The sequence below is a fragment of the Mus musculus genome, chromosome 12 (genome assembly GCF_000001635.26).
Source record: "Mus musculus strain C57BL/6J chromosome 12, GRCm38.p6 C57BL/6J".
In the NCBI taxonomy this organism is placed as follows: Eukaryota; Metazoa; Chordata; class Mammalia; order Rodentia; family Muridae; genus Mus; species Mus musculus.
The window spans coordinates 72,875,539-72,903,392 of NC_000078.6; the positions used below are offsets into that span (position 1 = coordinate 72,875,539).

A 27,854-nucleotide genomic window follows, 5' to 3' on the forward strand; every position below is an offset into this window, starting at 1 on the left:
ACATATCCCTATATTCCCAGTACTTGGGAGATGGAGATAGGAAGATCAGGAGTTCAAAATCATCCTTGGCTACCTACCAAATTCAAGGCCAACTTGGGTTATGTAAACGCAATCTCAAAACTGAAAGCAAGTTTGTAATTTTAAGACAGCAGCACATTAGCCGGGCGTGGTGGCGCACGCCTTTAATCCCAGCACTCGGGAGGCAGAGGCAGGCGGATTTCTGAGTTCGAGGCCAGCCTGGTCTACAAAGTGAGTTCCAGGACAGCCAGGACTACACAGAGAAACCCTGTTTCAAAAACACCAAAAAAAAAAAAAAAAAAAAAAAAAAAAAAAAAAAAAAGACAGCAGCAGATTATCTGTAAAGGAATACTTTCCTTTTTGAAATCTATCTTAAGTGGACAGTGATTAGGGAAGATAGCCAGCACTAAGCTCCAGTCACCACAGGTATATGTATACATGTCAGTCACCACAGGTATATGCATACATGTGCATCCACACTGGCACACACTAAATTATTTTTAAATTAGAAACACTGCTCAAGCTCCTGCTATGGGATGACTGATGACTAAACAGAACACAACCTGCAAAAGTTAATTTTTTTCTTTTTACCTTTTATCAAGATGGTATTTAGTCAAATTAATTTCTTTTAAATAAGATTTTTTTTCTAATTTATAGTGCCAGTAGAATCAAACTATAGGTCAGTTAGTTATGATGCCCATACACCTGGACAATTGCAACTGCCTTCTACGTGGTTTATCTTTAGGTTTTCTAAACACTTGATGGACTATATGGTCAGTTTAATTTCTTTGGCTATTCCATTTTGTGAATGTGTGTGCATGCCTTGGGTATTGTTTCTCAGATGTTATTCACTTTGGGTTTTGTTTTTAATTGTTTTGTTTTGAGGCAAGATCTATTCCTTTCCTAGAACTTATCCATTATGCAATGCTGGCTGGTCAATGAATCTCAGGGATTTTCCTGTCTCTGCCTCCCTGGTGCTAGAATTACAAGCACTAACTTTTATGTGGAATCAGAAGATCAAATTCAGTTCTTTATTCTTGTGTGGCAAACATGTTACTGATGGGCTATTGTTTTCAGCTCTGGACACTCGTTTTCTTGTATCTAAAATATAAATTGTTTTACTGTTCTTATTGTTCTCAGAATACAAAGTCAAATACATTATGATCTACCAAATATGAATTCTACAATATCTATTAAACTCAATTTCCTGTTTTTCTTTAGTCCAGTAAGACTACTTCTCTTCATACATAGTATTTATTTTTCTTTGGCCAATGGGTTTTCCTTTACATGAAAAGCTTTCCCTGTCTCCTTTACCAATTCAATCCAACCCTATTAAGTATTTATTGAAATCCTGCTAAACATTAGTCATTAGAGTTGGTCAAAAAAATATGCAATGTCAAAATGCCATCAATTGGGACCTGGGGGGTGGCTCAGTGACTAAAAGTATTTGCTATGCAAGCATGGGAATGGATGTCAACTCAAATCCCCAGCACCCGTGAAAAAAAGCTGAGTGTGACTGCATATGCCCGGCCAGCCAGCTAGGTTAGCCAAAACCAAGAGCTACAGGTTCAGTGTCTCAAGACAATTCAGTAGAAAGAGATAAAGGCACATGCATGTGCATACATCACTGAACACTAGCATGAATGTATCATACATACTACTCATATAACAAAACAAAGAAGTTAATAAATATGTCATCAATTCAGAGTTGTAGGTAATTTAGTGATAGAGTCTATATGAGCAAAGCTCTGGATTCAATCTCTGAATTGAAAAGGCCTCAGATGGACTCAGAAACTCCAGATAGAAAAGTTGACTTGACTGATAACACTTGTGGAAGCTTCTGATCAGTAGATCAGAATACCAAAACCCACCGGGATCTACTACTGCAAGACTGTAGAGGGGCTGACCTGCAGATGGACATTTCCATCCTCAGAGTCCCCCTTCCAGTCTATAAAACTCCAAGCCCCTTGGTACTGAGTGCACACAATCTCTACTCATGCAGAAAGATGTAGTCCTCAACTGTTCTGATAAAAGGACAACTTTGCTTCTGGAGATGCCTATCTGCTTTCTGTTATTTTCAGGCCACTTCCATTGGTTGTGATCTATCAATCCCTAGTGCTCCATTAATTAGCTTTACTTCTTCAATGAAGCTTAGGCTTTTCAGTTCATACCATAAACTTAAAAAAAAAAAAAAAAACCAGTGTCTTTCTTACAACACATCAGCATAGTCTATGAAAAATATTAACTATTTTATTGTAGTATTATTTTGTTAGTCCCTGAGTTTTTTCTTCTCAATCATGTTCTATGTTCCTAAGTGCAAGACTGAACTATTTATACATTCTCAAAATGACATGTGCACATACATGCACTAGATATTTTAAAAACACTATTTTGTTTTGCTTCATTTATTCTTATACAATAAATATAACCATACAAATGGTTAACATATTATTAAAACAAAAACCAAATTTTTAGTCTTTTTTTTTGAGACAGGGTTTCTCTGTACAGTCCTGGCTGTCCTGAAACCCAGTCTGTAGACCAGGCTGACCTTGAACTCACAGGGATCTGTCTGTCTCTGCCTCCTAAGTGCTGGGATTAAAGACATGTAGTACTACCAATGCCTGACTTTGAGTCTCTTAAAATGACCCAATTCCAAATCTTTTGTTTTCCTCATACAGATACAGTATCTTTATTATATCAAATCTATGGCATGCCACATAAAAGGTATCTGATACAAAAGCAAAAGTCCCCGAGTTTTAAAGTATATGCATTATACAGATGAGTTATATTGTTGGGGCCGACCTGCGGCTCTCATGTCTGGGTTCGAGCCTGGGAGGCATCTTGGAACTGAAAGAAAAGAGGGAATTAAGGCGGGTAGAGAGAGAAATGGAGCCAAGACAGTATTCTGATCAAGACTCAAATTTTTAATGGCGGACACGCTTTATAAAGGAGAGGGGAAGCCCATTCCCACCAAATCATCCTTGGAGCCCAGCTGCAGGAGACCACGTGTAGGCTCCAGAATAGCTAGGTGGACTCCCAGCAGGTAGCAGCAGCGGCAGTGGCTGAACAATAGAGTGATCTAGGGAGGCAGGCTCCACCCTAGGTGATCTCCTTAGTGGTAAGCAAAGTCAAGGTCTGGCTCAGCCTGCTTCAGGCTTGTGGGAGACTACATTATGAGACATCCTCATCCATGTATGTGGCATGCCATAGATTTGATATAATAAAGATACTGTGCTTAGATTATAGTCACACACACACCACAGTATCCTGTCTTGTAAAACTTTTTAAAAACATTTTTTCACAAGGAAATAATTTCCATTTATTTTTACAATTATTCAAAGAATATCATATAACTGTAAGACTCTAAATTTTAAACTAGAACATTTTTCATCCTTCTAATCAGTTATTGAAGGTTTAGATTTTATATTCTGAAATATAAAATTACTTCATAAAATAGAAATATATATTCCGAGGCTGGATAGATGGTACAGAGGTTAAAAGCACTGGCTGCTTTTCCAGAGGACCTGGATTTGGTTGGCAGCACCTACATGGTGCCTCACAATTCTCTGTAACTCTAGTCCTGGGGGATCTGGCACCCTCTTCTGACTTCTGCAGGCACCAGACATGCACACAGTGACATATATGCCAGAAAACATGCATACAAATAAACATTTAAAATGTTCATTCTAAAGTGGTCTTAAATCCTATCACTTACTAGATCAGTACCCTGAAGTCTTTGGAAAGGCTTACTCACTAAACTGGGACATGCAGATATTTACAGACCTTCACTCAAATTCTGCCTTGCATGTTGAGAATGATGATTCCACATACATGCACCATAATCTATAAGTCCAAGCTTAAAATGTCTTGAGAATGGCTTTACAAAACATTTGAGTTTTAAATAAAAATTAGGAGTGAGGGAATCCATAAAAGCTTTGAACATACTGTTGGCAACAAGGAGAAACCAATCAGATTTTCTTTGCAGTTTGATCAGACATAGGGAAAAAAAAAAGATGACAGCTTAAAAATCTGTCAGCCACTATTACTGAGGCTATGGTATGTTCACAAAAAGGGACCTAAAATGACTGCCCTCTGAAAGAGACAACAAGCTGCTGAAAGAGTCAGATGAATATATTTACACCCAACCAATGGACAGAAGCCACTGACCGCTGTAGTTGAATTAGGGAGAAGCTGGAAGAAGCTGAGGAGGGTGACCCTGTAGGAGGACCAGCAGTCTCAACTAACCTGGACCCTTGAGATCTCTCAGACACTCTTATATCAGCTTGTGTATGCTGCCATCAACCAGGCAAAATACACCAGCTGATATGAGGTCCCAACTCATATACAGTAGAGGATTTCTGGATTTGAACTCAGCCAGAGAAGATGCACCTAACCCTTGAGAGACTTGGAGCCCCAGGGAATGGAGAGGTATGGTAGGGGTGGGACAGTGTGTGTGTGTGTGGGACATCCTCGTGGAGACTGGGGTGGGGGTGGGGTGAGGAGGTATGGGATGTGGAAAAGTCAGAGGGTGGACCAGGAAGGGGATAAAATCTGGACTGTAAAAAAAGATTAAATAAATTTTTTTAAATGTAAAAATAAAATTAAAAAAATCTGTCAGTAATTATGCATCAAAATATGCAGTCATACTCTTTTTATTACTTGATAACTCAATTTGAAAAGCTTAATAAAAATTAAGCAATATATATTTCATCAGATTTTAATATCTTAATTGAAGCTATATAATTAACAAATATAGAATATAAAAAACAAACATGAAATATAAATGTGAAACAAAATATAAAAATGTTAACATTAAATGTTCCCTGTTGAAGATGAAAAACAAAAAAATTTTATTCTTCAAAAAAGGTTTAACCAGGGCAACCAGTGATATAACAATACAATCTTCAAATATTAGTCTTTCTCACTTTCACTTTCTTAAAGACATACTAACATAATTAACAAAACTGTTAATTTTACTGTTGTATTTAAAAGAAAATAACAAACTGTAATGTCATTGACATGAATTTTTAAAAATTATAATCAGAATACCATTCTGCATTCTACCAAATAAAGCATAACTAAAACCCAGTGATTTCAATTTTTTTTTTTCGAAACAGGGTTTCTCTGTGTAGCCCTGGCTGTCCTGGAACTCACTCTGTAGACCAGGCTGGCCTCGAACTCAGGAATCCACCTGCCTCTGCCTCCCAAGTGCTGGAATTAAAGGTGTGTGCCACCACGCCCAGCGATTTCAAATTTTTTCATGGCAAAAGTATTAATTCTGCACAGTTATCATAAAAAGGTCTTCTGATAGTTTGAAAGTACTCTTGTTATTATCAAAATAACTAAAGTACTACAAAACTGAAATTCAAATTCCAGGGAGAAATAGACTTAAAATTATTAAAGAATTTATGAAAGAAGTATTGACATTTCTAAGATAAAGAGATTGTTTAATAGGGCCTACAAGTCAAAATCAAAATAAATACTGATCAGCTAGTGTCACAAAAATAAAATACTCAATATTTAAATAACTTCAATCAAATAATTCAACTATAGGAACAATTTCTACTTTAATTGACAAAAATATATCTTACATTCAGTGATAATACAAAATTTTACAGATATTAAATAGTTCAAATAGTTAAATAGCATTAAATAGTTCAAAAATAATAACTCAAAAAAACATAAATTGTGTTTTATTTTGTGAGGATGAAAAATCTTTTGAGGAAGAAGAAGTCATTGTGCTTGGATCCTGTTCAAAAGAAAATGGAAAACTAAAGTCATCTTTTCCAGCTCCAAATGTGTGAGAAGAGTCTGATGAAAAAGAAAATGTGAAGGCATCTTCTCCTTCTGATTTTCCAAATAAGTTTCCTGAAGAATATAAATATTAAAATATCATTGTATTCATGTTATATAAAACAATCTACTAGATTACAATATTGCATACAATAGATAAACATTAAATCTTATCTATCTAGTGGATATTTAAACGTATTCTTCATACACATAAGGCATTGTCCTTGGTTCTATGAAAGGCAACCTCTAACTTGAGCCATACTTATAAATAGTTTGAACTCAAGTGTACAGAGCAGAAACTAAGGTAAAACATCTCAAATAAAGAGAATAGCATGCATGTCCAGAGACAGATCTGCATAGCAAACTGTAGGGTAACATAAATCCATCCAAGTTATCAGGGGCACTAAAAAATAACAAAGATATATTCAGCAAGAGTTCACGAAAATGAGCTTGCAAAGGCTATTGAATGCCTCACTATAGAATGTAGACTTAAATAAGTAAGAGGAAGCCATTAAGTACTGTCACATACAGATAAAACATGACTTAAACTGCTTTGCACGGTTACTTAGGAAAACGTACAGAATGGATGAAAAGCAGCATCTAAAAGTAATAAGCACCGACAGGGGAAAAAGATATTATCCAACAGTTAGAGAGAAAATGCCCTTTACCTACAACCACAGCAATGGATATGGAGAGGGAAATGCTGCATCTGAGATGCTGCACAGGTCAAATTTATCCAGCTATTATTTATTGCATAATTACAAAATATGGTTATAGCAGTGTTCAGAACCTTTGATGAATCTGTGAAAAGGGTTTTCCACAGTTTTGAAAGAAATGTATGAATCAACTTCACTTGTAGATTTGCTTGTTGACTCCAAGGATTGGCAGTAGAAAAAATATATACCAGTTTTCATTCATTATTTAAAACTGAAAGCAAAAATACCTTTCACTATCTCTTTAAAATCAACTATTACTCAACAGTTTGGCTTATCTGAAACAAGTGACATAAAGCCTAAATATTTTTCCCATATACAGAAGTAGTTAGTTGGTACCTTAAACAGGAAATGTTCTTTGTGCCACTTTGAAATTTATAAACTTTTAACATCCATTATTTCACTTTAAACAAAGGTCAGTCAAGCAATAGTCAAGACACTGGCCAGCAGGATGAACTGATTAAGGTATTTGAGTTCTCTCACTCCCTTTATTTTTTTTTCTTTACCAACTTCATTTCCTAATCATAAGACTTAGACAAAAACACCTAGATTCTGAAAGAAATTAAATCTTGAATTTCCCTTTGCATAAATGAGTTTTATTTTCTTTTTAAGAGTTCCTATGAATTATTCATAAAATTCCTAATCATTGTATAAACAAAAGTATATGTTGTATAAAACAATATTTTAAGTGCTCTGAGAAATTCAAAGGTAAATATAAAGCAAGTCCTTATCCTAAAAGATTCAGAGGATGATTTTTATATATTCATAAATACTTAATGCTATTATGTATAATATAAACATTTTTTTTTAAAAAGAGGTTCGGAAAAGTGGAGAGAGTATTTGGGAATGGAAGGTAGAAGGTGGATATAAGGGCTTTATGGATGAGAAGTTACTCTTCAAAGATAAAGATGGAATTTGGAGGCTGCAAGAAACAAGCAGGTAAAAAAGTCTGAACATGCTTGAGATATGCTGAACTCTTCAGTCTGACCAAAGATGGCTAATTTTGCTTTAAAATTGCTTATATTGATGTTACGTTAGAAAAATAAGAAGATGGTAAGTGACAGTCAATGAAAGCCACTTAAGTGTTTGACAATGGCAGATGATAGCATTATGCTTAAAGAAGGTGAAGATGTGATTTATAGGTAAGCCAAGAAGACAAAAAACATCAATTAGGATGTCATTACAACATCCCATGTGAATGGTTATGAGTTGGAAAAACAATAATATCACTAGCAATAGAAAAAGAAGTATTTCTAAAAATTGACAAAGCTTTATGCCTAGTTGAATTTAATTATAACAACAGAGAGAAGTTAAAATTATTGCTGATACTCTGAATCTTGACAAGCAAAAAAATGGAGATAACCATCAGAGATATTGAAAAGGGAATAACATTTATTTCTGATATACTGAGTTTTAATGTCAAAAAGCTATTTTAGATATGAAGAGCTTATCACTATCAAATCAGAAGCACAAGCCTAGAGTTTAGAAAAGGTTTCACAGCTATCAATTTCCACTTAAATCATTTTAACAGCATGCTAATCATATTTCTGCATTTATCCTTTTTATACAGTGTGTTCTCCATATAGCAATCCACAGAATCTTTAAAAACAAAAACAAACACAAACAAACAAACAAACAAAAAACCCAAAGCAAACCTGTCAGCTAATTTTAGTCATTTGCTCACAACTCTCTTTTCCTACTTCATTTAGGAAAAAAAAAAAATCCAAAGATTTTAATGGTCAAAGGGTCAAACAAACATGATTTCTTCCTTCTCACACTTCTGACTTAATTTTTTTTGCATTATTCTCCTTGCTCTCCATTTAAATCGTACAGTTTACTGGCTTTTCACTGAATATACCATGCATGTTATTATGTAAGACATTTCCAGTCTTTGCCTAGAATACTTCTCCAGTACCCACTGTGTACATCTCCTCATGTCTGTGCTCAAATGTCTTTCACTGATGTGTTCCCTAATGCCCTTGTAGCACAGCACCCATCTTCCTAAACCAAGTATTTCCTAGTCTTCTTTTTCTGGCTTATCTCCCTTCTCAGTATTTAAAGGTTAACTCAAGTCAGGGCTGAGTCAGACCAACATGGAATGAAGACTTAAGAGTTTCTCTTCTCATAATACTATTTTCTTAGAAAACATAGGATTAGGGGTAAATGTCGAATGTTGTCCCTGCCAACTGTGCTGTGTAAGAATACACCTGAATTAGAGAAGCTATGAATTAGCATATGGGCATGACTAAAATGGAATAAATGATTGATGGGAAACTGAAAGTGTAGCTTTTGTGTGTCAAAGTAACATACATTCTCCATGTGTCTTGTCCATAGCAGCAGGACATGTTCAATGTGGATGAAGTAGCAAAAGAAATCTTATTTGAGTAACTGACAGGTTCTTAATGAGACAAAAGACACTGTACACGCTTTTATCTCTTACTTCACATCCTTCTACAAAGTAAATATATAAAAATTATAATATGAATCTTACTACCTCTTCAAGTCCATAAACTATTTAGTATATTAGTATCATATATATAGCTAATATTATATGCATTTATTTGTCTATCTTCTGTCTCTTCCAACAGAATACAAGCCCTATGAGGATTCTGAATTCTTGCCACTGTTCTGTCACCAAAGACAAAAGCAGTAGCTGGTAACAAATGAAATACATACACATATACAAATATTGACTGAATTAACTAAACAAAGAATAAAAGAAGTAAGGCTACCCAATAAAAAGTACGCACCAAGATAAAACAATTTCCAAAAGAATGGGAATAGTTAATGTTAAATTATTAAAAAGGACTAAGTATGGTAACAAATATAAGATACCCATAACATTTGACAATTGAGAAATCAGTAATATTGAAGAAAACAAGTGTTGGCAGAGTTGTGAAAAGATGAAGAAGAAAGATGGCAGGAGGAAAGGAAAGGAGAACAGAGAGCAGTTACTACTTTTTCTGTGATGTGACTGCAGTACTGTCGTCTACTGAGTTAACAGGGTCTACAAGCAAATGTTATTAAATAAATAAGCTGGGTGACCCCTCCTCCAAAAACTCAATTAGAAGTAAACCAGTCTACCTTTCATTCAAACAAACTTTCCTACCATGTAGGAAAGTTATCATGTTTTACATGTAGAAAACTTCAAAACACTCACCAATTCCTTGTTGTGATGAAGAAGGATTTAGATTTACCGCAGAGTAATGTTCATTAAACTGGAAAATAATTTCCATTAACTATTATTTGTGAAATCAAAAGAATAGTTTATATAGCATTATATTTGACACTAGAGCCTGTAGTTTTAGCATATAATATTAGGGTAGACATAACAGTAACTTTCTACATATATTACAAGACTTTAAAAACAATCTTGTTTTGGGCTCAGGATGTAACTCAGTGGCAGAACCTTGTTTAGCATACATGAGCATCTTGGTTCAATCTCTAACATTAGGTGAATAAATTTGTCATTTACTTATATCAAACCAAGGATTGATCTGGAGGGTGTGACTCAGTGGTAGAGTGCTTGTCTATAGTATTCCTGAGGTCTAGGGTTGAATTTCAGTGCTGCAATAAATAAATAAATAAATAAATAAATAAAGCCTATTAACTTGATTATAGCAATATATAATATATTTACACGTAGAGAATCATCCATTTACATTTCTTATGAACATTTTATGGTTAATGTTTTTAAATTTAATTTATCTATTAAGTTTAACAACTTAATAGATAAATTAAATTATTTCTATTGGTATAACATGTAAGCTCCTAATTTATTCTTACAATTAATAGTCCCAAATTATCACATTCTATGTTCTTTTATTTCAAGACTTTCTAGCCTATATCACTGATTATTTGACCAATCCTTGTACCTTTCTCATACCATTTTGATTACACTTTAACTTATACAGTTTTATGAAATCAGTTATTACTGTGAGAGTATGTACAAGTACAAATGTGCCATGGTATGCGTGTGGAGATCAGAGTACAACTCGTGGGATGGTTCTTTCCAACCACCATGTGGGTCCCAGGCTTGCACTAGTGTTGAGTCATTTTACCCACACTGTTTAAATGTGTAGAATGAGTGTCTTTCACCAATCTACTTTATACCATTTAGAATTTATAATTATGTCCTCTTAATTTCTAGTAGAGTTAGGTCATCTAGCTAGGAATTGGTCAATTATTTTCGAAGAATCAACTTTGGCTTTGTTCATTTTCTTTGTTGTTTTTCCAGTTCAGTGATTTCTAGTCTTTATTATTTCTTCATTTACTTTGGAGCTGCTTTGTTATTCTTTTCATAAAGAAGTAAAGGTCATTAATTTTAGAGTATTCTTTTCTATTAATTATCTTATTAACTAAATATCTAACTATCACCTTTGCTCTAGCTGTGTTATCTTTCTTCAATTTTGATAAGCTGAATTTTCATAATAAGCAATTTCAAAATCTTTTCTGATTTCTCTCATGACTATTCCCTTGACTCACAGCCTAAATGTTTAGTATTTCCCTAGATATTTTATTAACTTTTAATTGAATTGTATTGTTGTCAGGGAACACATTTTGATTTTTTTTTTAAAGATTTATTTATTTGCTTTTATTTATATGAGTACACTGTAGCTGTCTTCAGACACACCAGAAGAGGGCATCAGATCCCATTACAGATGTTTGTGAGCCAATTGCGGTTGCTGGGAACTGAACTCAGGACCTCTGGAAAAGCAGTCAGTGCTCTTAACCTCTGAGCCATTTCTCCAGCCCAACATTCTGATTCTAATACTTTTTGTATTCATTAAGATTCATTAGTGAGTTGTGTAGTGGTGGTGTATGCCTTTAATCCTAGCACTTGGGAAGCAGAGGCAAGCAGATCTTTGAGTTCAAGACCAGCCTAGTCTACACAAGTTCCAGGATAGCCAGAGTTACAACCCTATCTCAAACACACACACACACACACACACACACACACACACACACACACACACAAAAACCCAAAAAAAAAAAACAGAGAGAGAGAGAGAAAAAGAGAGAGAGAGAGAGAGATTGCCTATTTTGTAATTATACGATTAGCACTTGAAAATCACTTGCAGTTGTTGGATATGGTCAATTTGACCAAAGAGATTGACTGTATCATTCAGATCTTGCAGGGCATGTTTCTTGTGTTGTTTAATTTTACCAACTGTTGAAAAAAGGGAGTATAAAGCCTCTGTCTCTATTTTTCCTCTCATGCAAATTTAATTAATTAGCTCATTTGCTTTATTACTTGGAATTGAACCCAAGACACTGTGAATACTAGGCAAACATTCCACCACTGAGCTCAATACATAGCTCTATATTACACATTTAAAAGCTGTTGCTAGACATGAACCATATTTGTGTCATATCTTTCTTATGAGTTGAACTTTTAATTTTTATACATTATCTCTCATTTCTAACAACGTCTTTAACATGAAGGGTACCCCCAAGTGATAATATAGCCACTGTGGCCTTCTTAGAATTTTCATGAAATATAATTTTACATCTTTAACTTTCAACCTATCATTAGCATTATAATGAAATATGGGTTAGCTTATATTTGAGTCTTTCTATCTTACGCAATTGGCCAATCTCTGCCTTTTAGTGGAGTATTTAACTCACTAACATTAATTAAGTTATTAAGAAGTTCATAATTTATGCTGTTTATATTTATTTTTAATGCTTTCTTATTCAATTTCTTCTTTATTATCTTTTTCTGGTTAAATACTTGTTTAGGATTTCATTCTATTACTTCTGAGCATTTTTTTGAATAATCATTTTTGTCCTATGAAATTTCTTAATAGGGTAGTCTCCTTCCCCAACTCACTAAAACAAAACAGAATAAAACAAGGATTAAAAATAAACAATCTTCCAGGATTTGTGTTTGATTTTTTGAGATAGATTTCTCTGTGTAGCTTTGGCTGTTCTGGAACTCACAGTGTAGCCCAGGCTGGCCTTGAACTCAAACATCAGCCTGCATCTGCCTCCCATGTGCTGGGATTAAAAACTTGTGCCACCACTGCCTGCCTAATTTTTCAGGACTTCAATTAGATTAAAATTATATTACATTTACAAATTGCATTGGAAAGAAAGCTACCTTCATATTTTCTTCCTATGTAAATACTTCATGTATTTAGGATTTTAATAATTTTCAGTGGTTCTAGTTTTCTTTATTCAAAATATATGTGCTTCCTACCAAAGTTATACATATTCAAGTTCATGTTACTATTGTAAAAGAGAATTGAGTTCTTTTAGTTTGTTTTTCAAGTCTAGCACATTCCTTTTAGAAATTACTTGCTTATAAAATAAATGTATAAATAACAACAAAAGCTAAACACATTAAATAATATTAAAATATATAGTACCATATCTTCGATCAATAAATTCATAATTTTTCCAATGTAATATAATAAAAACTTAAGCCACACAAAATTCCTAGGTAAAGAATTTTAATGAACAATAACAAAATTATATTGTACTATATAGCACTAGTAAGTGATACTTCTGAAATGCTTTATGTGTACAAACTCATTTATTATTTATAAACTCTATGGCAGCCACTGTCATTATTTCTATTTTGCAGAGAAGGAATTGAATTATTTTCACCAATTTCCATGCACTCTACATTTCTGAGTATTGAATAGGATTCTGTGTCTAATTTTAAATACTGTACTTTATTGCACAATCCCACTAACATATAACTTAATATTGGGTTTAATTGCTTAACTAAGAAGTAAAGAAGTTATAATGATTTGCATCACTGAAAAGTAGAAACATCAGTGGAAATTCCTCAGAAATTTTAAAATTAACTAATGAAAGTATTACCATGTACATACATATAGCTGAAAATACTAATATAACCTGATAACATTATGAATTAAGTAAAAATATATAGTTTATTTTTATATTGAAAACATGAAACACATTATATAACCAAATTCATTTTAATCTATCTTCAACCACAATTTAGATCATCCCTACCTTAAGGGTTTTGATCTTGGATTTTTTTTTAAAATAAAACTTTAATTTGATTTTATTTGGGTGCTGGAAATCAAGCTCAGGCCCTCATGAATGGTAGGCAAGCACTCTACCTCTATGTGAGCCATATCCCAGGCAAGATTTTATCTTAAGATTTTTATTTATGTGTGTGTGTGTGTGTGTGTGTGTGTGTGTGTGTGTGTGTGTGTAGATGCTCTTGGAGGTTGGAGGTTAGAATGCTGTTGGATACCGTAGAACTGAAGGATCACATGACCTAGGTGTTAGAAACTAAACTCAGGGCCTCTGAAAGGCAGCAAATGATCCTAGCTGCTGAATCATCTCTCTGGTCTCAAGATTTTCTTTTCTTTTAACAAAAAAAATATGAATCTTGGCCATGTAAAGTTAAAAGTAAGACGGTCATAGGGAACTCTGTTATATTATCAATACTCAGAAATTTTTTTCCACATTGGAGGTGGGAACCATGCCTCAAGGACACTAGTCGAGCACTAGACCACTGAGTCACATCCATAGCTTTTTTTTTTTTTTTTTTCAAAATTTCCCATTAATAGTCTGTCCCAAGAAAATTTGGTACTGAAGAACTAAAATTGCCTAAAGCTCCAATGTACAATTTTTAGAAATAAAAATTTGGTTCTCACTTTACCTGATCCGATGAGATTTCTGAATCAGATACAGAAGAATCAAATAAATTTAGTCCAGGTGATCTAGAGGTGTAACTCATAAGAAATGAAAATCCAGGAGAATCCTTTTGTTTATGTCCTTCAGATGTTGCATTTTTAGTTCTGTTACACAAAGATTTAAAAATCATCAAAATGTTATAAATGTTTATAATTGCTGTTACTAAACAATGCAGACTGGGAAGCACCAAAAGCAATGGTGTACCGGTTGGAATTCGCAAAGGTAGGTTTTCAGGTGACAAGTTTTGAAGAAAAAACATTTGGGTGAAGAATATAAATACAAATTTGGGGATAATAATTGTGAGTACTTACTAAGAATATGTTGTCAGGCACTATTCTAGGTACTTACATAAGTGCAATTTATTTCTCTCCTTAGTCCATCAAAACAAAGCACTGTTAATATCATTTTCATTTACAGCAAATACTTTTGAAGTTTAGCAATATTAAGAGATTTGCTTAAAAGAATAGCAAGTGACACTGAAATTCGGATGCAGCAATTCACACTGAAAATCCCAGCTCTCAAGACCTTGAAAACTCGTCATAAGACATGTTTTAATGAGAAGTCAGACATTACAGAGCACTAAGAAAAGACTAACTATAAATGATCTGGAATAAGAAGACAAGTCAGTATATGATATAGAGCCAGAGTAGTCCGCAAAGTGAGTTTCAAGACAAACAGGGCTACACAAAGAAACCCTGCCTTGGAAAGAAAACACCAGCCAACCAACCAACCAACCAACCAACCAGCCAACCAACCAGCCAACCAACCAACCAACCAGCCAACCAACCAACCAACCAACCAACCAACCAACCAGCCAGCCAACCAACCAACCAACCAACCAGCCAACCAACCAACCAGCCAGCCAGCCAACCAACCAACCAACCAACCAACCAACCAACCAGCCAGCCAACCAACCAACCAACCAACCAGCCAACCAACCAACCAACCAACCAGCCAACCAACCAGCCAGCCAGCCAACCAACCAGCCAACCAACCAACCAACCAACCAGCCAGCCAACCAACCAACCAACCAACCAACCAATCAACCAACCAGCCAACCAACCAACCAGCCAACCAACCAACCAGCCAACCAACCAACTAAACTTTAACACTGACTGTTTGCATTATCCATGATTCTGTTTTGTCATCTATAAGATAAAAATTATAGTGTAGCAATGACTCATAAAGTTGATATTTATATAAAAAATCATAGCATAAAGTGTCCAACAGCTGCTTGTACACAGGGCTGTATAAAGTGGTTTTTTGCTTTTGTTTTTGTTTTCTATGGATGGACTGTAGTTTAGGCAGAGTGTGCACTGAGCCTGAGTGAGACCTTAGATTCATTTCCTAGCCCCACCAACCCAACCATAAACAAACATGTATATTAATATGTCAGCCTGAAAATTCTGCCACAGCTATTCCTATAATCATAAATGAATAATATACTTTTACAGATTATGTTCATCCAGAGAATGATCAACATTCATTCAATTTTAGGATCTGATGATAAATTCTATTTTGAATACTTTTTTCTTTCTTTCTTTTCTTTCTTTCTTTTACTTTCTTTCTTATTAGATATTTTCTTTATATACATTTCAAATGCTATCCTGAAAGTTCCCTATACCCTCCCTCCGCCCTGCTCCCCTACCCACTCACTCCTGCTTCTTGGCCCTGGCATTCCCCTGTATTGGGGCATATAAAGTTTGCAATACCAAGGGGCCTCTCTTCCCAGTGATGGCCGACTAGGGCATCTTCTGCTACATATGCAGCTAGAGATATGAGCTGTGGGGGTACTGGTTAGTTCATATTGTTGTTCCATCTATAGGGTTGCAGACCCTTTCAGCTCCTTGGGTACTTTCTCTAGCTCCTCCATTGGGAGCCCCGTGTTCCATCCTATAGATGACTGTGAGCATCCACTTCTGTATTTGCCAGGCCTGGCAAAGCCTCACACGAGACAGCTATATCAGGGTCCTTTCAGCAAAATCTTGCTGGCATTGTGCAATAGTGTCTGGGTTTGGTGGCTGATTATGGGATGGATCCCTGGGTGGGGCAGTCTCTGGATAGTCCATCCTTTCATCTTAGCTCCAAATTTTGTCTCTGTAACTCCTTTCATGGGTATTTTGTTCCCTATTCTAAGGGGGAATGCAGTATCCACCCATTGGTCTTCCCTCTTCTTGATTTTCTTGTGTTTTGCAAATTATATCTTGGGTGTTGAATATTTTTTTCTTGAGTCAAATGCATGACATTCAAACATAAAATTTTACTACCAATTTAAAATACAGGAGCAGAACACAGGTTAGAGATACCTGATGAGGCAAAATCTGATTTATGTCTTAGAACTTAGGGCTTGGTGTTAAGGAACAGACTGAATGGAACCCAAAGGTTCAATGCAGCACTACTTTCTTGGCTACAAACCCTAAATCAGTGTTTTTAAATGTTGTATATTCATATTGGAGACATTTAGTTTTAAGAAAATGGGAACCCTGCTTCAGACACTACATATATGGAAACTGACTGCTGAAACATTACTCCATCAGTAGTCTATAACTACTATATGTGACTTTATTTATTGAGCTTGACTTTAATTTTTCCACATCTTTTATCCTTTGTAAAATCTTAAGCCTCTTATGCCCCAGTATAGGGGAATGCCAGGACCAGGATGGGAGTGGGTGGGTTGGGGAGCAGGGGGAGGGGGGAGGGGAAACTAGGAAAGGGGATAACATTTGAAATGTAAATAAAGAAAATATCTAATAAAAAAAGGGCAAAATAGAAGGTTAGATAGATGGAGCATAATACCTAGTATACAGGAGGTACTTACTGGCCATTGGTTCAACGAATAAATAAGAAATGGAGGAAAAAAAATCTTAAGCCTCCATATTGTCTCACTGGAAACTCAGGCTCTTTATCATCTTCACTTTAATAACAAACCCCAACCATCAGAAAGACAAACAAACAAGCAAACAAACAAAAAACAGGGAGTAGAATCTTTAGTAATTATTACTATAAATTACGTATATTGCTCAATATATAAATAAATTAGAATTATTAATAAAAATCATACATTTCAAAGAAGGGGCTTTTAGGGAACTGCATTTTCTCCATAGATTCAGGTGTCTTCAGCGCTTCAGGAGTTCTTAGAAATGAAGGAGTTTCAGGAGTTTGAGGAAAATTCTCATCTCTTTCCTCTTCAACACTATTATTTTCTATGGACTTTCCAAAGTGTTCAATGTATAGGGCCTGTAAATGGAAAGTAACAGAAAAATGTTAACAGTGACTGTTACTTAAAAGCACACACATATACTGCATAAGGTAGAATGCACCATATTATTCTGTTATCACTTCACAGAGAAGTGAAACTAGAACTGATAAAGTGAGATATATACATATCCTCAAAGGAATAGAAAAGTAGTTATTTTGTAACTGAATTCTTCTCTTATTCCCAGCTCCATTTTGCTTAACACTACATGAAAAAAAAATTAAATGATAACCAAAAATGCTGAAATTGAAGGAAAATATTGAGGAGTGGTTTTTCTTTTAAAAATTTCACAGTATACTCTGTTAACTTCTTAAAAAGGAAATTAAGCAATTTGTTTAATATCGCTTTATGCTATAATCTGGATCTGTGTCACAGGTTTAATCCCCAGCTTGTCGTTACTAGGAGGTAGTAAAATTTTAGGAGATAGGGTATAAGAGTCCTTTAAATCATGGTAGGTAGCATGCTCTGAAAGGGACTGTAGGATCTCTTCTTTGAAAAAAAAATTCCTGGTCATAGATAAGCTATGAAGTAGAAATTTCTCGTTTCCTTGGAAACTCAGTTGTGTCATGTGATGTTTTTCTGGAAGCTGTCTTGTGAGAGGATATTTTGTTGAAGCAGACACATGAAAGGATGTTTTGCTGAGGCAGACTAGTGAGAGGGCTCCTGATGTTTGGAGAGAATGTAAATGGAACCCGATAGGCATGAGAGGATGCTCTTGCATTGGTATGCCTTGAAATGATTTGCTGGTCTTCGCTGATCTTTGCTTGTCATGACTTCGTAAAGAGAAATGCACCAAAGAACTTCTTATGGTATTTCAGCTGTTTCTTGCCATTTCTGCTGACTTGTGCTAAGGCAAAGCCTCACTGTTTCTGCTGGATTGTGCAACCACTACTGATTCATGTTTGGTGTTTGCTATTGAACTGGACTGCTAGTATCCTGATAATGAATGGTGGAGTCTCCCCAAATAACTACTTCTAAATAGGTCCACAACCCCTTGTCCTAGTAACCATTTTTTTCCCTACATTTGGTCAGTGGGCTAGAAGGGAGGTTAGAGCATTAAAGAACCCTAAAGTGGACCTTGAAAAATCTAAGCCTACAGAGGTGTTTGACTCCATTATGAACTTCTTTTATGATGTGTGCTACAATTGGCCCAAAGCAATGGAACCAACCAAGAACCCTCAGACTATGAACTGTAATAAATCTTTCTTCATAAGTTATTTCAGGTAACTGTGTTTAAGGTAAATAACAGACAATTGTCTACTTTGTCTTTAAAATTTTTTGCCATTATAATTTTTATACTAGTTTAGTTCTAAAGATTGAGAACCTGAATACTATCTTTTCATTTATCTTATTTCTATTTTCTATACACACACTCAATGCACATACCACACATATGCGCACACACACACACACAGAGAGAGAGAGAGAGAGAGAGAGAGAGAGAGATATTTCATGTATGATTATATCAAATCCTATTACAGAAACAATTTGGGTCTGTGTAAAAGAATTATAATGTGCTTATTACCTGTATTTCCTTTATAGTATAATACTACTTAGTCAATTAGTCACTTCTCGTTTTAACCCTTGATAGCTTAGTTTGCATCTGTCATCATTAAAGTTTTCCACTAAACAAAACTATTATCAAGATACTTTCATATCCACTGGTCTTGAATTGCCCTAACAATCATCAAATCTTGCCAAATAAATTAATTTTTTAAATTACGAGTTGGTTTTGATCTTAATGGATCTTAATGTGTATCATCACTTACGAGTGACAACTGTTGACATTTGTTCATACAAAACTTTTTTAGACTCTTTTTTAATCTGAAAAAAATATTTCTAACTTCCTATAAGCTAAGTTTCAAGCTAATAACATCTTACATAAGTAATCTTTATTGTAATAAGTCTAAAATTTAAGTGAACACTAAGTATTTTTTAAATTAGGATGTTCTGCTTAGAAACTAAAAATCTAACATTAGACTTACCTGTGTACTACATTTTGATTCTCTTACTTGTCTTACTGTCTCTTTATCTCCACATTCAGCATCTATTTGTTATATGGGATTTAACAAATTCATTAATTTATTTCATTTGTGTGATCTCATTATGAAGTTAAATAATTTACTTCAACTGTATAAAATATTTTGTAAATATCTATTTACAAAAATGGCAAGTTCATACAGTTTTACCTAGTAAATACATGTAAGAGCACAAAATTTAATAGTTAACAGTTTAGTCCAGGAAAGGGTATTAGATCCTTTGAAACTGGAGTTAAGGGTAGTTGTTAGGAGCCACGTAGGTGTTGGGAACTGTACTGACTGGTTTTGTGTCAACTTGACACAGGCTGGAGTTATCACAGAGAAAGGAGCTTCGGTTGGGGAAGGGCCTCCATGAGATCCAGCTGTAAGGCATTTTCTCATTTGGTGATCAAGTGGGGAGGGCCCATTGTGGGTGGGACCATCTCTGAGTTGGTAGTCTTGGGTTCTATAAGAGAGCAGGCTGAGCAAGCCAGGGGAAGCAAGTCAGTAAGTCACATCCCTCCATGGCCTCTGCATCAGCTCCTGCTCCCTGACCTACTTGAGTTCCAGTCCTGACTTCCTTTGATGATGAACAGCAGTGTGGAAGTGTAAGCTGAATAAACCCTTTCCTCCCCAACTTGCTTCTTGGTCATGATGTTTGTGCAGGAACAGAAACCCTGACTAAGACAGGAACCAAACCCAGATCCTCTGCAACAATAAGTGCTCTTAAACCTCTGAGCTATCTCTACAGCATTTTTTCTTTGTATCTCTGGATAAACAACATTTCTTTATTTTAATATAGTCAATCATCAATTTTTATTAATTGGGCTTTTAAGAAATCTTTACCCAAAAGGTTCAGCAACAGGCCCAAAGTGGGATCCAGCTCAAGGGGAGGTCCCAAGGCTGACACTATTATTGAGGATATGGAGCTCTCACAAAAAGGGACCTATCATGACTGACCCCTGAAAGACCCAACAAGCAGATGAAAGAATCAGATGCAGACATTTGCACCCAACCAATGGACAGAAGCTGCTGACCCCTGTGGTTGAATTAGGGAAAAGCTGGAAGAAGCTGAGGATGAGGGCGACCCTGTAGGACGACCAGCAGTCTCAATTAACCTGGACCTCCCGAGATCTCTCAAACACTGGACTACCAACCAGTCAGCATACACCAGCTGATATGAGGCCCCAACACATATACAGCAGAGGACTGCCAGGTCTGGGTCCAGTCAGAGAAGATGAACCCAACCCTCAAGAGACTGGAGGCCCCAGGGAGTTTAAAGATCTGGTTGGGTAGAGGTGGGGGAAGGGGGTGGGAGGTGGGGATATCCTCGTGAACAGTTGGAGGGTGGGGTGGGGGGACAGAAAATAAAATCTGGAGTGTAAATAAATAAATAAAAGTTTTTTAAAAAAAGAAATCTTACCTTGGGAGCTGGAGAGATGACTCAACGGGTTAAGAGTGACTACTACTTTTTTAAAAACTTTTATTGGTTATTTTATTTATTTACATTTCAAGTGTTATCCCCCTTTCTGATTTCCCCTCCGAAAACTCCCTATCCCATCTCCCCCCCCCCTTTCTTCTATGAGGGTGCCCTCCCACTCTTGCCTCACCACCCTGGCATTCCCCTACACTGGGGCATCAAGCCTTTACAGGACCAAGGTCCTTCCCTCACACTGATGCCAGATAAGGCCATCCTCTGCTACATATGCAGCTATTACTCTTGCAGAGGACATAAATTTGGTTTGTAGCACACACTCAAGGCAGCTCACAACTGCCTGTAATTCTAGCGCCAAGTGATCTAACACCTTCTTTTGGCCTCTATTAGCACCTGCACTCTTGTTCACATATCCACACTCTGACACACACACATATACATAATTAAAAATAAATCATAAGGTAAATAAATCTTTAAAAATCAAAAATGCCTCTCTTGAAGTGATACATCCATTTCCTGAAAGCTTTGTACACTTTGCCTCTTGCATTAAATCACACCTATTATTTTTTTATCACATACTTATTTCCTCAACTTATAGGTTTAGAGATTGTTGAAAGTCTTTGTTTTATTTTTCTAAAATAATTACATGTCTTCTTGAGCATAAAGCCTCATTACACATGCTCAGTACAAGTAGGACTATGCCAGTTATATGTATTTCCCAACATCTCTATGTCAAGGGTACATTGTTCTAGGAGATTAGCTATTCCTCCTTGTTTAATACAATCAGCTTAGCTTATGAAGAGGATTATAAACAGCTGGAGTAGATCACGTGCACAGGAAAGGCATTTTTTTTTCCTCTTAGAAGAAAGCAAAGAGAGTGTGCAGCTATATAGTATACACATGTTATTTCAGTTGATCCATATGAGAAGTGAGAAAAATAGGCTGATAGACTATAACTACCAGAAAATGTATATATCTACAAATATTTTTAGAGATATATTTTTATTTATGTATATGTATCTATGGGAATGTATGCTATATGTGTGCCAGCCTGAGAAAGACAGAAGAGAGTAACAGGTCCTCTGGAAGTTGAATTACAAATGGTTGTTAAGTTGTCGTTGTGGGTACTGCAAATTGAACTTGAGTCCTCTAGAAGAACTGATGAACCGCTCTTAACCACCGAGCCCCAATTTACAAAATTATATGGTTTCCAAATGATTAATTTTAAAACTTCAAAAAGTCAAAAGGTGATGACTTTCATATAGCATGACACAGGGTATAATGTGACTCATTAGTAGGTTACCAATATATATCTCTGTGTATGATGTGTGTGTATGATGTGTGTGTGCTTATGTAACTACACATCCATGCATACATATCTACATACAGTTAGAAAAGTATGTCCCATTGTTTGCCACAGTTCCAATGTATGTTGATCTTGTGAAAATAAACTCATACATATATACTATGACTTTTCTATGATGTTCAGTTAAGGGAAATAGTCAAGGCAGCAAAATTAATATAAGAAAACATAAAAGCATTATGTATAGTTTCAGAAATGGAAACAAAAAGATATTAAATGTAAGAAAATAGCTGAAATCTACTATAGTGATTCAATGGAATACTATGTAGTCATTGCAAATAAAATTAATGATATGAAAAATAGCCTCATGTCATTTTTTTATTTGTAATGACTGTATGTAGTCAAATTGGGAAATGGGGTTAAATTACTTATACTGTATAATTCGAGTGGGGAATAGAGAACAAAATTTACACATGTATTAAAAAACTAAGAGACTATACAATAGACTGCATTATTTCAGTTATATCTGGCTAGTTACATTTTGTTTCTTTTATATTTTTTCTTTGTTTTCCAAATTTTCTATAAGGAAATGTATTTATTTTCTTTTCTGATGAAAATGTATTATTAAACCACATATGTACTTCCATTAGTAAGAATTTAAAAATCCAAATAATTTACTTAGTATAAAAACTGATATAATTTATTATTTAGAAAAATATAAACAGTAAATACCTATATGTTCTTTTTCAATCCGTTGATTGTAATTTGGTTGATTCAATCTAAAATGCAACAAATATAATTTTTATTACTTCAGAGTCAATATTTACAAATTACCACAGAGATGAAAATGTGTCTTTTCTTTGGGGGAACAGTTCTAGAGACTGAAAGCAGACAAATACAGTAGCGTGGAGCTTTATCCCAACACTTTGGGTATTTTTTATATTTTAAAAATTACCTGAATTGCATAAAACCTTGTGAACTTTTAACAGCTGGAATATGTGAAGATTTTGAATTACTATCCATACCAGAGTCATTAAATATCTGGAAAAAATTAAACATTAGTTTGACAATATAAAATAATAATCTTGTATTATAGCTACACTGGAATCTCTAATTATATTAGCATTTAATTCCCATAATCACCAGCATTATCAATACCTACAACTACATACATTAACTGAAATATTTACAAAGGAAACATAAAGGCAACTATACTGAGAAGCAAAAAAGGATTCTTAAATAATTTGAGGTTTTTGATAAGTGTGGTAATTATCTGTGGTAGTAATTTTTCATTTAAGGTAAACTTTAAAATTCTAACTTATCCATATTCACTATCAAATGAGTATTAATGTGTTCTTTATCAATGACCTGATTTCTATGTTATTTTTCAAAATAAATGAGGTGATGCAAATATTCTGGAATCCAAAAGTTATGATAGTTATGCAACCTGTATGCTAAAAATCATTGAACTTTTAAGTACACTTTTAAGTAGCAAATTTTGTAGTAGAATTATGTAGAAGAATGCCTCAAAGAAATATATTTTACTTTTTAAGAAAAAGGTGAATGAGTTTTCAATAGCTGGCAGTCCTTGATTCTTTAAAAAAATTTCTTGGGAGCCAGAGAGATGGCTCAGCAGATAAAGGCACTGGTTGCCAAGCCTGATAACTTGAATTTGATCCCTGGAACCCACCCACAGGGTGGAAGGCAAAACTGATTCCTGAAGGCCAACCTCTGATCTCCACATATGTCAAGGCACACACCACTCATGGCAAACATCACACACATACACAGAAAATTGTTCAGGAGTTAAGAATAACCTGGGTTTAATTACCAGGATGTACTTGGTAGCACACATGCCCACATGACAGATCATGTGGTCTATAATTCCAGTTGCAAGGGGTTGGATGCTAAAATGTTTTACTAACTGGTAAATGTGATGAATCATATTAACAGGTTTTTCTAATTTTCAAATTCCATTGCATGTCTCACAGGTGTTGACAGTTATGTTATTAATGTTATTCTACTATATTTACTTTGCTAATTATTTGGGATTTTTATAGCTATGATCATTCTTAAAACTGATTGTATAAGTATTTTTCCTATTCTTGTTTTTGTAATCTAACTGGTTTGCTGTGATAATTCTCCAAACAGTTTTTTTTTTGTAGTTTGAAATTGCTTAAAGAGCTCTACTTTGTTGTCAGAAAACATCTAAGAATGTATGCAGATATTTTTGATTGTCATTAACTTAGAAGTAGGGTGATTCTGGCCTCTACCTCCAAAAAGAATTTATCTAGTCAAAAATATCAGTAGCAGCAGAACATGGTGCTGCATGCCTTTAATCCCAGCACTTGGGAGGCAGAGGCAAGCAGATCTAAGTTCAAGGCCAGCCTGATCTACAGAGATAGTTTTAGGACAGCCAGGGGTGAACAGAAAAACCCTGTCTTAAAACAAAACAAAACAAAACAAAACCAGTCAGCTTTTGATGAGCAGTCTTGATGCAATCTCGAAAGCTTTGATAAGTTCACATGAGACTCTGAGTCTGGGTATGTATGCTGGCAGAAGACTAAGGGAAAAAGATAGCAAAAACTGTTAGAGGAAACTATATACTTATGTTTTTCTTTTGTCAGCCTATTTATAATTCAAATTGTCTTGCAGAAATATCCTTCTAACTTCACACTTAGTTTTAAAAGTCTTATATAGTATTCTATCAATATTCTAAAAAAAATATCTTCTACATTTAGAATGATCTTCTATAAGATAAACACCTATCTTCTGTCTCTTCTGTTCCACCAGAGAAAGGTTATTTAAATTGTTGAAATTTTATTGATTTTTAAGGTATGTTAGCTTTTGATCAGATTCATAAATTCAACCTCTTAATGTCACTAATTTTTGCTTTCTGTTTACTAATATCTAATGTGTAAATTTTATTCTTCAATTTTTAAGAATAAATTTTTGATAATATTTTTCACTTTCTAATGTTTGTTTTCAAATATATATTTTGCTCTGAGAACCAGCTTGTCCACATATCACATGTTTTATTGTATTTTGTTAAATTTTATAAATTCTATTTTGATTTTTTTATAACCCCCCAAATTTGAAAGTATATGAATTTCTTTTCCCATAGCAGCCTAATATATATATATATACATATGCAGAGAGATATGATAGGCAGATATAGATGTATAGACAGACATAGATACAGATACCTATAGCTATAGCTATACATATAGAGAGAGACTGGGTAGAGCTAGAGACAGAGACAGAGAGAGAGATTTTTTAAAGGGCTAAGGAAAAGGCTGCTAGTAAGTGCATTTGTTGGGCAAGCATAAGGATCTGAATTTGAATTCCCAGCACCCACAAAAAAGTTTGCATGAGAGGCAGGGATAGGTCCCATAAACTTGATGGCCAGTCACTTAACTGAAATATCAAGCTTTAGGTTCAGTGAGAGACTCTGTCTCTAGGGAATAAAGCAGAGAGTGATAAACACTCCATTGTTGGGGTTCATAGGCTTTACAGTTAGGAAGGACTATTAATTGCTTTTCTCTCTTGGCAACTCTAATAGTATCTGTGAATACTAAGAGAATCAGTCTTCAATGGGGAGACTTCTAGGTCAGATCCACCTCAATTTCTTCAAGTCCCATGTTGGAAACATAGTATCTTCAGCAGTAGGGTCAAGTTCTGGGAGTCAATAGAGAACAATAGCAATAATCCATCTTGTTTGGAAATTTTTTTATTTATAAATTGTCTCTGGTATTTTGTGACAGAAATCCCTATGAAACAGTGCTATAGGTACAGCCTGTGCAATTGGTCCTTGTACTGGCTGATTTTGTGTGTCAACTTGACACAGCTGGAGTTATCACAGAGAAAGGAGCTTCGGTTGGGGAAATGCCTCCATGAGATCCGGCTGTAAGGCATTTTCTCAATTAGTGATCAAGGGGGAAAGGCCCCTTGTGGGTGGGACCATCTCTGGGCTGGTAATCTTGGTTCTATAAGAGAGCAAGGCTGAGCAAGCCAGGGGAAGCAAGCCAGTAAGTCACATCCCTCCATGGCCTCTGCATCAGCTCCTGCTTCCTGACCTGTTTGAGTTCCAGTCCTGACTTCCTTTGATGATGAACAGCAGTGTGGAAGTGTAAGCTGAATAAACCCTTTCCTCCCCTACTTGTTTCTTGGTCATGATGTTTGTGCAGGAATAGAAACCCTGACTAAGACAGACCTGTGATTAATAAAGGGTTTAGCAGATATGTCTCAAAAGTTTTGGTATACTATCAGACTGAGTATTTAAAAAGAAATATTTTGTATAATATTTAGCCAAAAAGGGGAAGTTTATACTGAATGCAATATTGACACTTTTTTTTCTCTTTTCTTTTTTTGGATAGGGTTTCTCTTTGTAGCCCTGCCTGTCCTGAAACTCACACTATAAACCAGGCTGGCCTTGAACTCAAGAAATTTACCTGCCTCTGCCTTCCAAGTGCTGGGATTAAAAGCCACCACCGCCTGTCCACATTGAAACTCTTAAATGTTTTAGACTCTGAGGTAATAGTAGTGGCTAATTTAATATGCATGAATACAGAGGTACACACATACATTGTTGTGTCCTACCTACATGTATTATCTTGTTTAAGCAAGCTATCTATGCTATTGAAAACAGAAATACATACCTGTGGATTATTTTCTTTTTGTCTCACATCACTTCTAACAAACTTTGACTGATTGGCTGAACTTTCTTCTTTTTTATCTAGATTAAATGTATTATTTCAAATTAATTCTGAAGCTAAAACCAAACAATATCTGAACTCATTGCCTCATGTATGCTAAGTTCACACTCTGCCACTGAGCTGTAAAACCAGCTCCAGCCCTCATTTCTCCAACCATTTGATCACAATTTATACTCAAAAAATCAAGTTTATAAGAGGATTTAACCTAAAATATGAGAATTTTCAAATATTTTTAATTCACTACTATACACTAGTTATTACATATCATGAATGTGAAATGGCAAGATGGCCAAGTGACAAACTACTCTCTTAAAATGGATTACTATAAAAGTCATAGTAGTAATATTAATGAAGAAAAAATTAAAATAGTGTAGTCAAAGTATTCAATGTGATTAATCTGCAGACTCTTGAATGAAACGTGACTGAGACATTTCAATGACCAGCACTATAAATATAATGGTTAGCCCTTTAATACAGAGCTGGTCATCCTCATCTGGTGTTTGTACTACAAGGCTAGAATACTTTTTAAAAACATTACCAAATTGATTTCCTCAAAAATGGAAAAGAAAGGATGGTGTGCAAGTCATATCTTGTCTGTTCTCAAAGTTAAAGTGGTACCTTCCCATGTCTACAGGTCTTCAGTATTTTTGTCCTTGCTTACATCAAGTGATAACTAAAATTACCGTTTATTTCATCTCTGTCAAGAAAAAAAAATGAAATTTCTGAATGAGAAACAGATTCTGTACCTGTAACTCTTGCTTCTGAAGAATTCATATTTCTTACAAATTTCTGAGACTCACATGGCAGTAACAATTGGCTATTTTGAGAGCTTCTGTTTGATACTTGCTCATCTTTTTCAAAAATTCTGAAGAGAAGAATTTACACTCACTACTAGCCGAGTAAAGATTAAAATTTAAACTCAG

The 27,854-nt window shown here is 35.0% G+C and overlaps 1 protein-coding gene across 15 annotated transcripts in view; it reads right to left on the minus strand.

The window, feature by feature from the left end:
* Positions 1-4,654: 4,654 nt before the first annotated feature.
* 4930447C04Rik (RIKEN cDNA 4930447C04 gene) overlaps positions 4,655-27,854 on the minus strand; it is a 37,765-nt gene continuing 14,565 nt past the window's right edge. For 8 of the 15 annotated variants that reach the window (XM_011244201.2, XM_017315237.1, XM_017315238.1 and 5 more), the window contains 9 exons: positions 27,678-27,796; positions 26,875-26,951; positions 23,172-23,257; positions 22,949-22,995; positions 19,446-19,507; positions 17,266-17,441; positions 14,170-14,308; positions 9,685-9,742; positions 4,655-5,886 (listed from right to left, as the gene is read on the minus strand). In XM_011244201.2, the coding sequence (XP_011242503.1) occupies positions 5,690-5,886; positions 9,685-9,742; positions 14,170-14,308; positions 17,266-17,441; positions 19,446-19,507; positions 22,949-22,995; positions 23,172-23,257; positions 26,875-26,951; positions 27,678-27,796 (961 nt within the window). In that variant the 3' untranslated portion in view covers positions 4,655-5,689. Of the gene's footprint in view, positions 5,887-9,684; positions 9,743-14,169; positions 14,309-17,022; positions 17,119-17,265; positions 17,442-19,445; positions 19,508-22,948; positions 22,996-23,171; positions 23,258-26,874; positions 26,952-27,614; positions 27,629-27,677; positions 27,797-27,854 lie in introns of those variants that run through there. The other 7 variants (XR_001780501.1, XR_001780500.1, XR_001780504.1 and 4 more) reach the window with 5 other exon arrangements.